Source organism: Callorhinus ursinus, unplaced genomic scaffold, assembly GCF_003265705.2.
Source record: "Callorhinus ursinus isolate GAN/ISIS: 27379988/994484 unplaced genomic scaffold, GSC_fseal_2.0 scaffold151, whole genome shotgun sequence".
NCBI lineage: Eukaryota > Metazoa > Chordata > Mammalia > Carnivora > Otariidae > Callorhinus > Callorhinus ursinus.
The window spans coordinates 17,552-33,468 of record NW_027397213.1 but is presented as its reverse complement, the minus strand read 5'-3'; the positions used below and the strand labels follow the sequence as shown (position 1 = coordinate 33,468).

The 15,917-nt window shown below is 42.4% G+C and overlaps 1 protein-coding gene across 1 annotated transcript in view; it reads left to right on the top strand.

Moving 5' to 3' along the window:
- Positions 1 to 15,917, top strand: part of IMPG1 (interphotoreceptor matrix proteoglycan 1) — a 70,424-nt gene that overhangs the window by 40,754 nt on the left and 13,753 nt on the right. Inside the window, 2 exon segments of the mRNA XM_073890421.1 lie at positions 2,218 to 2,729; positions 5,368 to 5,587. Coding sequence (XP_073746522.1) covers positions 2,218 to 2,729; positions 5,368 to 5,587 — 732 coding nt within the window.

Sequence of the window (15,917 nt, the reverse complement as noted above, 5' to 3'; positions counted from 1 at the left end):
AGAGGGAGAGCAAGAGAACAAGCAGGGGGAGTGGCAGGCAGAGGGAGAAGCAGGCTTCCCTCGGAGCAGGGAGCCCAATGCAGGGCTCAATCCCAGAACCCTGGGATCATGACCTGAGCCAAAGGCAGATGCTTAACCGACTGAGCTACCCAGACATCCCTAGCAACCCCACATTTAAATAGTCAACTGTTCTATCAGTGAAATAACTTTGTTAGGTTTATTTTGAATGTAAAAGATTAATGTTAAAATGCCACAAAGGGAAGGAGTTAGAAATTCAATTTTTTTGGTTGATGACATTAAGGCAGCAGACTATTTTAATGTGGCTAAAGTCTATCTAGTAACAAAAGTGTGATGCTGGCCCAGGAGCAGAATGAAGATATCTGTCATTGTGCTTCTTCCCAGACCCTTATCATCTGGAGGAGCAAAAAGACCACATCATAGGAACATAGGTTCGTAGGCATTTCCCCATGACCCAAAGAAGTCAAATCACATCACTGATAGTACTTGCAGCCTTTTCATTTATTCATCCCAGATCCTTCTGTGGATGTCTTAGTCAGCTCAGGCTGCTGTAACAAAATACCATTGACTGGGGGGGTGGGGGCTTAAACAACAGGAATTTATTTTCCACAGTTCTGGAGGCTGGGAAGCCCAAGATCAAGCTGCCAGCTGATTTGGTCCCTGGTGAGGCGCTTCTTTACGGTTTGCAGAAGGATGCCTTCTTGCCGTATCCTCACATAGCAGAAGGAGAGATCATCTCTGTGTCTCCTCTTTATAAGAGGACTAATCCCATTCGTGCTGGATCCACCCTCATGGCCTAATTACCTCCCAAAGACCCACCTCCAAATACTGTCACATTGGAGATTAGGGCTTCAAAGTATGCATTTGGGGAAGATAGAAAACACTCAGCCCATGGCAATGAAGACTTGAATAAAACTATGGGTGTATATCCAGAGAGATCATGAATGTTAGAAAACATCATTTCTGACAGTTGAATAACTATGGGTGAACATGCCCAGGCATTCTCCTCAGGTGAGAGAAAGGAGGGTACTTCTCTGAAAGCTGGGTACGTTCACCAACAAGCAGGTTTTATTTTAAGAAACTAATAAAAGTAATATGATTCCACCTTTCAGAGCTGTTTATCACTTGGAGTTTCAGTTTGGGTGATTGCACTCTAGTAAATTAGCTGACTGAGAGTCCAAAGATTATATCTGCATCCAAACACTCCATTCATCATGCTTAGCATTCGGATTTCAACCCAGCTTTCCCACATATTTGCCAAAATGCCACTGAAGTAATCACAGAAAGCTCCTTGTTTTGATCTACTTAATGCCTTAAATATTGTCAGTGGCTCTGGATTTAGGTTTATTGGAATATTTTAATGACCCACCGATCTCTTTATCTGAAAGTCTCATATAACCACTTTCTTAGTTCATAAATACTTACTGATTTTAATTTTGTACCAAAAAGAGAATAGACTTTAGAAGTTCAATGTGTTCTTACCCAAGGAAGAAATGCAAAGTGGTAGTAGAAATTATCAAGTTATTCTCATGTAAAAGTAAAAAAACACTTAAATACTATCAAATATTTAACAAGTTGTATGGCCAATATAAAGTTCAAATTATATGTGTCACCCACACCTTTACTTTCTCAAAATCATTTTGCAAATTGGCAAGTTATTCAGTCCGATTATCTAATTTTGGAAAAGCATAATTTAAATTTTAAGTGGTAAAACTACCAAAATGTGACACCTCGGATCCAAAAAACCCAAATGCATAAAATGCAGGCTTGCAAGGTTGGAAGGTGAATAAAATTTCTGGGCCCAATCTGCATAGCTAATTGGCTGGGAGTTCCAGATGGCAATGTGGGATACAAATCTATTCTAACGCCATCTGTGTTTTAGCACCACCTGGTGACCTAGTCAGTTTTTACCAGCTGGTCCCTAGGTGTGTTGTTTCTGGCTACGCAGAAATTTTAGGTTACTGGTGGTCTTTCAGTCTCATCTATCTGGAAATACTTGGGCTTGAATAAAGTGAGTACAGGTTTGGACACAGGACTGCCTATCCTTTCTATACCAATTTCTTCTTTAAAAATATGACATTAAAACAACCAATGCAAATGCATTATTTTAAGTCTAACTTTGGATTTCCTCTTTTGCTTTCTCTTCTTTGGGAAAAATACCTGGACAAAATTAACTGGTCTCAGAATCTTTTCCCACAGACAGTTCTTGGTCTTCACCTGCTAAGGCCTCTGCTTCGCCATCAGACACTCTACCTTTCTTTACTGCATTCAGCATCTTCTCTCTGACTGATCAAAGTGCCACAGACATAATGCCCATTGACCAGACAGTACTAATCCCAGAACTAACCATCCCCATGGATGGCTATTCTGCCCTCAGCCAGTCAGCTCTGGAAATTTCACATTCAACTGCATCTTCAGGCAGCCAAGATATTGTGAGAGACTTAGACATAATGGATCTAACTAACACTCCTGCCTCCTCTGAGGTACCAAGATTCAGTGCAGATGTTTCTACCCCAGGTCATTTCTCGGAGACTACCACTCCCAACCCAGCTTTACAGTACATCACCACTAACTCTATGACCATTGCCACCAAGGGCCAAGAACTGGTAGTCTTCTTCAGTCTGTGAGTCGCTAACATGCCCTTCTCCAACAACCTGTTCAACAAGAGCTCTCTGGAGTACCAAGCTCTGGAGCAACAATTCATACAGCTGGTGAGTAAGCACTGCTTCCAATTCCCTGCATGTCCTTTCTTTTTTTCTTGTTACTTTATAATATCATCACTGGCTGTCTTGAGCAATGAATGTTGGAAGAGACAAGCCTCTGACATAGCTGTTGCTGAAGGTATTCAGCTAAAGTGTGGGGATGGATGCAGATCCAATAAGCAAGTGAGTTCTGCAGTGGACACTCCAGGCAGACACTGCCACCCAGCCCCATGAGATCTTATCCTTAAGATCTTTTCATTATAGTTATTCCTAGTGTAGTTTTCCCAGGAATAATACATAGCCACTCAAGTACTGAATGTGGAATTTAAAAGCAGTATGAGCAAACTTTCCCTAAGTTATAATGCCACAGGCTGTTTTCCAGCCATCAGATAGAAGGATTCAAAACTCGGAGGGTCCAGAACAGATGAGGCCGAGAGTTCAAGTGAAAGGACTCCTTTCTTAGTTCCCCTTAAGTTTTTGTAAAACTAAAAAATAGCTAAATGGCATATCATCCCTGATCCCTAACAAAGAAAATGAGATGAAGATCATGATGGCGTATATCTTTGATTATACAATACCCCCAAAACTCACATGTTTATTTTGTTTCTACATGTACAATAAGAAACACACATATAATAAGAAATGCTCAACCATGTGATACCTGTATGCAGTCATAGCCAATTAAAGTCAAATACACAATACAAAAATCCTAGAATTTCTGAAAATAACAGAAAAAATATTTGTAAGCTTCATATAAATGAAATCATTATGCAAATTAAAACCACATAAAAACCAAGGTCTTCAAGTGAACTTTAAAGGAAGACTTTGTGCAATGTCCCCCCACCCCAGTGAGGTGAGGTGAGTAGATACCGGGACAATCTCAGGGAACAGAGTCCCAGTGCACCTAGCTCAGGTATATTAATTAGGGTATGTGCTGAGCTTCCATAATGAAGAGATCAAAAATATAGTAACTTAAATATGGTGACAGATGGTAGCTACACTTTGATGAGTGTAGCATAACACATAGACTTGTTGAATCACTATGTGGTACACCTGAAACTGATATAACACTGTATGTCAACTATACTTCAAAAAATATATATATATAGTCACTTAAATAACATACAAGTTTATTTCTTTTCAACTTGATGGGTAGGGCAATTCTGCTCTACAGTGTCATCCAGAGATTCACATTTCCTCTGTCTTATAACTCTGACAACCCCAATGGTGTCTGCTCATTCACACAAAGCTGAGTCACCGGTAAATCCCTGTTTCCATTTGTGAGAAGGGGCAAGAAAGGAAGCCCAGGGCAAGCAGTTTCATAAGAAAGTGAGTGATACCAAAGTTGCCCACATCTCTTCCACTCATATTCTGTCGATGGGAACTAGCACGTGGCCATATCTTGCTGCAAGGGAGGCTGGGAAATGTGGTTTCTAGCAAGGCAGTCTCTTTCCTGTGAAGAAGAAAATGGATTTGGGAGAAGGGCGCAGCTAATCATCTGCATACTAAAGACAGGGAATTCCCACCAGAGGCCAACGCAATGCTAAGATGAAAAAAATGAGCCCAGTCAATATAAGTAGGAGAGTACTGAGAGTAGACTGAGAAGTTCCACACTTTGTATAAAATTTCATTTTATTTTTACAATAACCTGTGGGAGGGGGGAAGCTATCGGCATGTGGGCAAGGTTAGAGTCAAAATTCTGGTGAGGTGGGGACAGGGACAAGAAAAAGTAGACCTGGGCTAAGCCTGGGAGATTGTAGCTTGCATCTGTGTACTCTCTGTGTTCGTAGGTGTCAGTTTATTAAAGAAGGGGTTAACTTTCAGGGCCAAGAACAAGGCAGACACTGCTGAGTTTCAGACATTTCTGAAAAGGGATCTCAGGGGAGGCAGTGGCTCACAATACGCAGCTGTAGGACTCTGAAGCACAATGCCCGTGGGCAGACTTTTGAGATTATTAAATTACAATTTGGAAAAGGTCCTTAGGGAACCACTTTTTCTTCTTCCTTACAATTCAGATAAGGGCACTGAGGTACAATACAATGGATAAATGGTTTGATGACATCACACAGCTAGCTGGGGACAGTTCCAGGACTGACACCCAAGTCCCCTGACTGCCAGTTCCCTGCTGTTTCCACTGCGCGGCCTATGCATTGACCGTGAAACATGTCCTGCGTAGACAGACAAGCTGATGTGTAAGCTGTTACTTCAATAGGTCATTTCAATTGGTTGCTTCCAAATAGATGTCCCATTTATACAGGCGGAGGTCAGTCTGCTCCTGGGCTCAGTTTGGAACATGTTTTTATTTGTTTGAATTTTTTTTTTTTAATAACTGAACCTGGCATTCCTGCTTTGCTGATAACATTGGCCTAGATTTTAAAAAGTCCTTTGTTGTCACAATTCATCATGAAGAAAATCACTGCCCATCCATCTCAATACACAAATAGAAAGGTGGAAATATGGGACATAATCAGTGCAAATAGATCATTAAATAGTCGTGTTCTGCTTTCACATTAAATCCAAACACAAAAATAAAGACAATCAAAAAGGAACTGAAATTTATGCCTCAGATAATGAGGAGTATAAATGGAATGAGCAGCAGCTGAGCACTTAGAACACAGTTAAGGGTAAACCATCTTTTATTTTGCAGCTGGTTTCCTATCTACGCTCCAATCTTACGGGATTTAAGCAACTTGAAATACTTAACTTCAGAAATGGGAGTGTGATCGTGAATAGCAAAATGAGGTTTGCTAAGTCGGTGCCCTATAACCTCACCAAGGCTGTGCAGGGGGTCTTGGAGGATTTTCGTTCTGCTGCAGCCCAACAACTTGACCTGGAGATAGACAGCTACTCTCTCGACATTGAACCAGGTAAAAAATCCAACCCAGAAAATTGTGAGTTTTTTTGGTTTTGTTTGTTTAGCAAACGGTTCAACTTTGAGGCCACAAAAGTCAAATTAAAATCCCACTTGTTAAATAACATTTTGGAAGCTAATGGATCACCTTATTAGAAAGATAGGGTCCTAAACCACACAGGTTAAAATTTTCGTACATCAAAAAGCAGAGAACAGGTACACCTCGTGCTTCACAATCTGGGAGCTTTAATTTCACCCTCAGAACACAACTTTTGCTGTGCCTTAAGAGATTGTTTTTGTTGTTGTTGTTGTTGTTGTTGTGTTGTTGTTTAATGTTCCCCACAGCCAAGCTAATTTGCATTCTGCTAGAAGTCAGAAGCACTTTCTTCGCAAACTGCAACAACCTGGAGGGTTTCTACCTAAGAAACCTTCCAGTCGTAGTTAACTATCAGAATTACCTCCTAATAACCAATTCAGGATGAAACGAAACAGTGTCCTGAGGAAAGAAAACTAATCATTAGACAAAATCCAAACTGGGAAAAAAAGCCACTGCACATCACCAAAGAAAGAAGAAAATAATGTCCCTTCCCATTTGCACACCCTAGATCAGCTTCCGTGTGCAGGTTAAAACAGAGAAGTGTTAGATGTGAAAACTTTTAAAGATAATGGGGGTTAGCCCAAAGCTACATAACAGAAAGCAAATATCGTTCTGATAATAAAATATACTGTGTGTAACATTCTAACCAGCTACACCCAAATTAGGAACCATTGCCACCATTACTTTCAAAATTCTGTTTTCTAACCAATCAAAGGAAGCGTTGCCACCATTACAAATTCTGTTTTCTAACCAATATATTCCCCAGAGTGCCGAGGGGCAAGGCTCCAGATCTACTGCCAAGGAGACCTTCTAGTCAGGTTCAAAACAAAGCTTCCTAATTGGCTATGAATTAGTGAAGTGAATCTTTAACATCCTCTCTGGCTTTCTGTGGGCTAACAATGAAGGTAGAGGGAAAAGGCCTTGGGCAAAATGCAAACAAAGAGGCTCAGTTGGGAAACACTTATTTTTGACAGAGCAGAACTTTGAGCAACTTTGAGAAAATTGCCTCCTATTTCAGAAAACAGGATCATTAAAAAGACAGATCACCCTTAGGCACTAAGTCTGGGAGTGCTTACCTCTGAACAGGGGCAGCTAAGAAAGCCCTGAGGACCCCGTAAAAAAATCAAAGACCTACTAAATGCTAGTAATAGACTGTCTCTTCCCCTGAAAACCACCTCAGAACCGAGAAGGAACCAGAGGGTGCCTGCAGTTAGGATCAGGAGACCAATTTCTTCAGTCAACTGAAAGCAATGGAAAGGGACGTCTGCAGAACTTGGAAAGCGTAACAGAGGTGAAGGTCCAATCTCCTCCCTTCCTTCCTCCTTTGGAGAGCTGACAGGCGACATAGAGACCCATCCAACAACATGAGAAGGTCAGCATCAGGAGCCAGGTTGAGACAGGGGAGAACTCAGGTGTGCTGACATGGAGACGGGCTTCTCAATGGAGGTACCACTTAAGTAGTGCCTTAGAAACTGACAGCCGGAAGCTGGTGGGCCATTGCCAGGGATGCAGAGGGGACCCTGATGATGCCGGAAGGGAACATAGCATAGCAATGACTTTGGGGGCCCATAGTCCTGAATGTGAATCCCATGCACTAACAGCAGCACTCAATTTCCACAACTGGAAAATGGAGATAGTAAACAGTTGTGAGGATTAACTGAAAGAATGTTTGCAACACCCAGCATACCGTTGGACACATCGTAGTCGACTAAGGAATACTGGTAGTTAATATTGTAACATTGTCATTATTAACTTGATTAGTAATTTGTGATCTGAATAGGGTACCCATGAGAACAATAAAAAGTACCCTGACAGGGTATTTGTGTGGAGGCTGGAACTGAAATTATGCTTATTTCCTGGGACTGGTTTGACTATGTAGCTTTTCCTCTAAGAAGCCAAAAGCAACCAAAACAAGATGCTGTTAACTTTGGTTTCAGTCCCTGCTGGAGCCAAATTTATACAGAGCTATCCCAGAAATGCCTCCAGACTGCCTCGTGTCCTGTGGGGTACATGGGCAATTTATTCTTTTAATAGTAGAACAACAGGGGAGGCCAAAGCACATGGGACAGCCGGGGACATTACCTTACGCTATTTCTTACTAGATACTTAGAGAATGAGAAAAATCTGAATTTCTGATACATTGAAAACTCACAGAATAATGGATGGATGGTTGGATGGATGGATGGATGGATGAGGTCTGCCAAGAGATGGCTGTAGTGAGCCAGCTAGGACATAAGTAAAGCCTGAACAAAAGAATTTAAGGACAGCAGAATTAGAAAGCAAGTAAGGATTTTATAAAAGTTAAAAATATATAACAATGTAACTTTACAGATTCCTCTATATATATCAAAATAGATAAATCCAATACATAAAAGGGCTCCTATTTACTGGGAAGGACCACTGTGCCAACCTGCCCCCAAAAGCATTCCTTCCAATCAACAGGGGGTGGGGAAGGAAGAAGATACAAACAGGCAGGGAGTAGAGGTGAGCTCCTCACTGCCCCCCTCTAGAGATCCTGGTTTAGTTATTTCCCCAAAGGCAAAGGGTAGACTTGCCCAAATAACCAGCAAGTGGTTGATTATTAGACCTTGACCATCTTCTACATGCTTAATCCAAAACAAGAGACATTCATCCACCATCATATAACACATGAATACATGGAAGTCAGTCCCTACCCAAAAGAACGTGCAGGATGGCCAAAGACGGATCAGAACGATCAGACCTCTGCCTGTTTCATTCAAAAAGACTGTAATGAGCACTTTCTGATGTGCCACATTTAGTTGCAAATTTCTGAGTTTGGGAATCACTGAGGCAAAATGAAGAAAGCACTGAATTTTCCTTTAAATCCCATTTCACTGAGACCCAGTGTCTGAAGGCAAGAGAGAATTGAGGGCTAGAGATTAATGTAGAGAATTCTAGTCCCTCTGGGCTGGTCTCCCGCAGTGGTGGTTGGTGGTGGTGAGGGCTGAGCAGCCACCAAGACGGCCAGTACCATAAAAAAAAAAAAAAAAAAAAAAATTCAGTGACACTTGGCACTATGGCAAGGAAGACCTTATTCAAGGAGGGCCATCTCCATGGATGTAGGGACCACTGCAGTGGAGTCTCGACGTAGGGAAGAGTGGACTTAACTCCAAGTACAGCATGGGCAAGTGGGAATTTATAGCGAAAGAGCAGGGTGGAGGGCAGTGGATGGAACTTACTAAGAAGAAATTCTTCTTGCTAAAATTGGACAATGAAGAGGGGAACGCTGAAGCTCAAAAGTGGAGGCCAAATTGAGAATTTCAGGGGAGCCTGAGTAGAGCTTGGTCCTGGAGAAACTTCATCCGCACCAGAGCTGGAGTGGCAGGATGCCAGGCATATACATGTCGGTGGCAGCGGGGTGAGCTGCCGTTGGAGGGTGGTGGTGGCGGAGGACGGAGAGGCGGCCACCCAAGAGCGAGCAGCAGTCAGGCACCCACCCTGATGACAGACCTGCACACCCCCACTTCATCCTCACACTATCCACCACTCCTCCTCCCTATTCACATCCTGTTCCAGTCCAGGCAGGGACGGCCCCAACCCTAAAGCACTCACCAGCATTGCTTCTCCACAGAGGTAATGAACTTCTTACATCTATTAATCTGCTTATCTTATAAAACTTCTTGAACCTGAATTTTAAAACACTATTCAAAAAAAGAAAAAAAAAACAACAACCAAAAATCTATAGTTAAAGTGTTTCTAGCCTGAGTTCTCCTTTATAATTTTAGTTTGGGGAAACATGCACAATATTAGTATTGTGATCATAGAAAAAAATAGGTGTCCAGATTTTAAGACAAATTGAGAGAACAAATGCAGATGATTTTCAATAGTTTTCTTCCTTTTTTTTTTTTTTCCTTTAATCTAGAATATGACAGATATTTGCTCCTAGGTTTCCAATGTGACTTGACTGATCCAGATTTTCTCTTTTTGGTAGTAATTTGGAGTGTAAGCTGTCATGGTGATTGACAGGCAAGCTGATTAAAATGTCCTCCTAGTACAACCAACCAGTGCAACCAAATGATCATGTTGCCTCTCAGGTCCCTGGACCCCAAATGAAGATAATTACTTCAGGTTCCTTGGACTCAAATTCCAGTTTACACAGCCCCTGGCTCTATTACTGGTGTAGTCTTTTCTAGTGTCTAAGGCTTGGGCTGATATACGGCAGTGCCCAGCCCCCAGCATGTAGTAAAAGAGGTCTGAGGGGCACTTAGAATCAAAATTCCAGAAAATTCCAGAAGGTCATCTAGCAAATACAAGAAACCTCCCTGATTCATGTTTGATCTTGCCAGTGTTTGCTTGAACTCATTGGTACTGGCCCAACCTGTTGAAAACTCTCCCTGAAAGAGAATTTAAAAGGGGAAAACTTTAGAGAGAAAACGGGCGGCTGCAGGAAGTACCATGTGCCGGGAATAAATACCCAGCTTTGTCTCTGGGAGAGAATCCCAAGAATCTATGCTTGGAAAACAGAGAGGGCATCCTATAATTTTAACCTTTTCCCAACCAGAATAGCCAAATACAGCAACACTTGCCGTGTGTCTCACCCCTTGCCCTTCCCTCACGAGCTTCTTGGGAGAAACAGGAGATCAGAAGCAGACTGCATAACACTGGAGGTTCTCCCACCTCATGTCCAGTGTTGCCCAGGCCTGGGAGCCACCAGCCCTACCCATCCCTTCCTCGCCCAACCCTTATCAAAGAATAACCCTTAAAATTTGAAAAAACATAATTTTCATACAAATAGGTAGTGAGTATATATCAAAGTTTTATTTCACCCATTAATAAGGGAATCGCTAGGATGACAAATCTGGTCTAAGGAGCCTCTGAAAATGGGAATTCTGTATAGCCAGAGAACAAAACAGAATGATGAAATAAGGATGTCATGCTAAATAGGAAACAGGAAGTACCATCATTTTGTCTTATCCATTTTCTATACAATACCTTCTAACTCTCAGGAGTTGTAAAACACCATCACCAAGAGCAAATGGTAAATCAGACAAAGTTGCTGCATTTTAGGGGTCAGCAAATTGTGCCTTCAAGGGCCAGATAGTAAATATTTGGCTCTGTGAGCAAAAGGCAAAATCGAGGATTTTGTATGTGGTATGTAGGTACTTATATAACCATTTAAGAACCTAAAAGCTTACAGACCGTAAAAATGCAGGCAGCCGGCTGGGTTGGCCCACAGGTAATCCCTATTTGCTAGGGGGACTTGTTAGTGCTCTAACATGACTTTTAAGGTTAATGCAGTCCACGTTTCTCTTTATTTCCAATTGTTGGATGATTTTTCTTAAACCACCAGGGTCTTACTCCCTCCGGCCCTTATCTTTGCTGTTACAGAAAAGTTAGACAAGTAAATGATAATGCAATCATAATTGGGTCCCTGTTCATTCATATATTAAGTAAGTAGGGATTGTCTGCTACCAGCCAGGCACTATTACAGGCACTAGAACCCCAAAAGTGGATCCCTGCCCTTAAGGAGCTAAATGCCTGTCAGCCAAGAGAAATAGATATATATGCAAAGAGCTATAATCAAGTCTACTAAATACAATGATCAGGATATGAACAGAAATATTATGACGCACAAGAGAGAGATTAATTCTAGAGGCCAGGGGATGTCACGGCAGTCTTTCTCCACAGATGGCGCTATTGAGTGTGTGATACCTTGGGGAATCTCCGTGGTCGACCCGGCAGAGAAGGGTAGGGTCCCCTCCTCCAAAAAGGGCAGGGGGAAGATGAAGACACTTCTGGAAGTTTCAGGGTACTTCAGTTATTTCACTGTTATAGCAGCTTCGGACACGAAGTAGGGAAAGAAGGGAGCTCAGCCTGGAAGGGAGAGGCATGCTGAGCCAGCGCATTTGAAGCCACGTTGTCTAAAAGCCCCTGTTCAGTCTATGTGCACCTCATTTGGTGTCCTATTTTTCTTTTCTTTTCTTCCTTTCTTTTTTTATGACTATGGTCTTTTACAGTTTAATAAAATTTTGTAAAACTCAAAAAGTCTTCAGACTAAGTACTAAACAGTCCTTAAAGTATTCTCAAAATTACAAACTAAGAACATATAATTTGGGGGAACCTGGGTGACCCGGTCAGTTGAGCTCCGGACTCTTGATTTCGGCTCAGGTTATGATCTCAGGGTCCTGGGATCGAGCCCAAAGGGCTCCCCACTGGGCGTAAAACCTGTTTAAGATTCTCTCTCTCTCCCTCTCCCACTGCCCCTCCCCCACCTATCATGCACACGCGTGCACTCTCTCTCTCAAAAAAAATACATATATATAATTCATCATTCATAAAATATTGCCAATTTTGAAAATACTTAGCAAAAAGATATAGGTGATTACAAAAGCTACATAGATTAATTCATTTAAGTTTTTTAATGCAGAAAACAAAGCAAAAATTAATAAGCTATCTTAAGGATATAAAAATACTCCAAAAATGTTTTTGGGTAAACCAGTTTTACAGAAATGGACATTCGGTAGACTGATTGCTATCCTATGAAGTAGGTGTCTAGAGGCCAGAGGCCAGTGTGGAAAATATACATTTGAGAAATTTCAGTTGAAAACAGAGAACAGGTGAAAAAATGGCCCAGAACAAGGTGTAGGGCAGGAGAAAAGGAGAACTGGGACTGAATCTCTGAGGAACCCCAACACTTCACGGGGAATAGAAGGATTGTCATTGAAAGGAGCCAAAGATGGTGTTGCAGAAGCCGGGAAGAGAGAAGAACAGGAGAGACAGCTATTTCAGCAGCTGTGAGTGAACGATGGGTGAAGGTCATTTAAGCTGACAGTCCAGAGGTCACTAGAACCCTTCGCAGAAGCAATCTAGCAGAGTGGCAAGAGCGGAGGTGAGATCTTAGGTTGGGATAAAGTAGAAAATGAGACCGTCCACATGGCCTGTCCCCTCCTGTCTTGCAACTTAGAACAAGTCTCCTACCCTCCCACAGAGACTGGGGTATAGGGGGTGCTCTCTTCTTTGATGGTTCTGTTTCAGAGGAACAGAACCTAGGTCCTTGGGGAAGACAGTCTTGAGTTGTAATACTGGCAAGAAGCTTTAAAGAAGATTGACATCTCAAAGGAGCAGAGAATGAATTTACAAGTTTTGTAAACTAACTACTCTTTTTTTTAAGATTTTATTTATTTATTTGACAGAGACACAGCAAGAGAGGGAACATGAGCAGGGGAAGTGGGTGAGGGAGAAGCAGGCTTTCCGCTGGGAGCCCGATGTGGGGCTCGATCCCAGGACCCTGGGACCATGACCTGAGCCGAAGGCAGACACTTAACGACTGAGCCTCCTGGGTGCCCCTAAACTAACTACTCTAAGGAAAGGGAAGTCAGGGGTCTAGAGTTAATCAAGCTGAGAGGAAGGTTAAGGCAGTCTTGGTCAGAGGATTCAGCATTTCTTTTCTATGCCCTGATTTTACCATATTTACAGGCAATGCCCAGATAGACCACTTATTTAATTCTATTTGCAAAATTTGAAACAAAATCCAATCAAGTCTTTTTCATTTGTTTTCTTTTGGCATAACGTCAGGGTGGAAATGTAGTTTGTGGTGATAATCCTGGGAGGGGGGAATATGATTCCATTGTTACTTTTAGACTAAAGAGAAGAGGAGAAATTTTGAAACTTCTCATGAGATTTCTAGGTGAGTATCATTCCACATTCAGATCAGCATCTGAATTCCTGGATGTGTCTCTAAATGAGGGCCAGTAATCGGTTAGGCCAAATGACATCTGCAGAGGGGCGGACACGTAAGAGAAGTGACACAGGGTTATCACTGCGTGTGGTTGTCATTCAGCTTTTGAAAACAACCCAAATAAATGAATCTATGATATAGAAAGTATAAACCAGTGTTAGAACTATCTGTGATTTATCAACTGAAAAACCGAATAAATCACAGCTGCTCGGGATTCTGCCAGCATCCTGGCAGCTAGAGTTGTCTTTCATTTAGGCTGCTCTGAAAATTCTTTAGAAGCATGGAGGGCTTTTATGCCAGTTAGCTGTGCAGGTTGAAGATTTCAAAAATGCAAAATTACACATACTTATTCTAACGCACTCTCTCCTTGAATTCCTAAGAAGTTTCCTCAAAAATGGGCAGATTTCAAGGCTGGTAAACTGAACATTGAAATTAATTACAGTCTCGGGATGCCTGGGTGGCTCAGTCGGTTAAGCAGCTGCCTTCGGCTCAGGTCATGATCCCAGGGTCCTGGAATCGAGCCCCGCATCGGGCTCCTTGCTCAGCAGGGAGCCTGCTTCTCCCTCTCTCCCCCTCTGCTTGTGCTCTCTCTGTCAAATAAGTAAAATATTTTAAAAAAAGAAAGAAAGAAATTAATTACAGTCTGGCATCCAGAATGCTTCCAGCCAGAGCAAACTCATTTTCTCGGGAAAGTTGCATAATTTGAAAGACTCCCATTTAGTTGCCAGCTCTGAAAAGGTAGTAGATGTCACATATCACAGTAGTGACAACAGAAACAATAACTATTAATTGGCACTATTTGACACTAATTGACACTACTTTTAATCTTAATACAGAACTATGCAAAGTAGGTATTTCTCCCCATTACAGAGTCCGAGAAACTGTGTTTCAGAGAAGTGTAAGTAACTTACCTTTTACTTGTCACACAATTACCGAGGGCTGCAGCTGGAACTTGATGGCAGTTCTGTGTGCTTTCTTCAAGTCTGTCTACTGCCTCTTTAGAGTCTTTTTTTTTTTACGATTTTATTTATTTATTTTTGAGAGAGAGAGAGAGAGAGAGCATGAGCAGGGGGAGGGGCAGAGGGAGAAGCAGGCTCCCCACTGAGCAGGGAGCCTGACATGGGGACTCAATCCCAGGCCCCGGGATCGTGACCTGAGCCAAAGGCAGACGCTTAACGACTGAGCCACCCAGGCACCCTATAAAGAGTCTTACCAGCCCTCCTACTGGCTATACAAAGGTTGTTTATTTAGAAAAAATGACAACACACTTAAGTTTAATCCTAAATGAATTGTTAGATTTCACATTTCACCAAGTGAAATTTCCTATAATATTTTGTTATATTCTTAGAAAGCCCCCCCAAAAGTTCATTTTTAGAAACAAAATTCCCGAACTTCTTAATGTCCCCTTCACATGTACTATTGGCTCTGCTAGGACTGTCCCTTCTGAGCTGAAGCACCCACAGGAATTCTCCTTCCAGGAGACTCTCCCAGCCTCTGCCCCTGCCCTCTGCCCTCTGTCTCTGGCCCCGTGTCTTGTTTTTACCCTGTTGCCGTCCTGTGCTTCCTGGCTGTTAACTTACCTGCTTCCCTGAGGGAACTCCGATATTGCCTGGACCGCCAGGTACCTTTAGCCCTCTCCAGAGTTTCAACCCGGGCCCTCATCCCACACGTGAGCCACTGCTTGGAGCTTCCCTAGGATGCTCCTGGAATCCTTCACGGAACCCCTGAATGCAAAGCCTGCACGGAACAGCTGCCGGGCCACCTCCCTCAGCCCCTGCTCTCGGAGCTCTCCTTCCACCAGCTGATCCTGGGACACTCAGGTCGTAGCACCGATGCACCCAAAATGCTTCAGTTTGGCAGATATAAATAATGACCAAGAGCAGAAATAATTCTTAAGTCTCCCAGCCAGAGCAAGATGTGTAAGGGCATTCACACATCCACTCACAGAAGAAGTTTCTGAGAGCCTACGATAAACAGTTTGTGGTTATTGTTCTTGAGAATGGTGGATAATTAAAACAAAACCCAAAGTTTTTCACATTACATGTCCCTTTAACCCAGAAAAGATCTCCCGTTAGTAACTTACTCAGTTCCACAGATGTGTGTTAAGCTCCAGCCACATGCATGGTGGGTGCTATGCCATGTACTCTCTATCATCTAATGATTATTCTCACCCTAATCCTGCCCTTCAGCCATAAGGCATAAGCAAAACATGTTTTAGCCAATAATTAAATAATAAAACAATGAAATATTAACTTTAGTTACAGATTTTTTTTTTTAAAGTTCCTTTGATCACTGAATTCCATCAGCAGTTCTAGAGGTATGTGTCCCGCTAATGTTCCAGCTGTGCGGTTCCCATAGGACGCCTAGGACGGGAGATTTATATTTGAGCTGCAGGGACATTAGCAATCATCTGGTTTAAATAACCTATTTTATAGAAGGCCAAGTGGGACTAAAGATGCTAACCTACTTTCCCAAGGCCACAGATGGATGCTGGCATTGTTCCCCCACCCAGGGCACCTTCCTGGAGGCTGCAGCACCAACAGCCCCGAA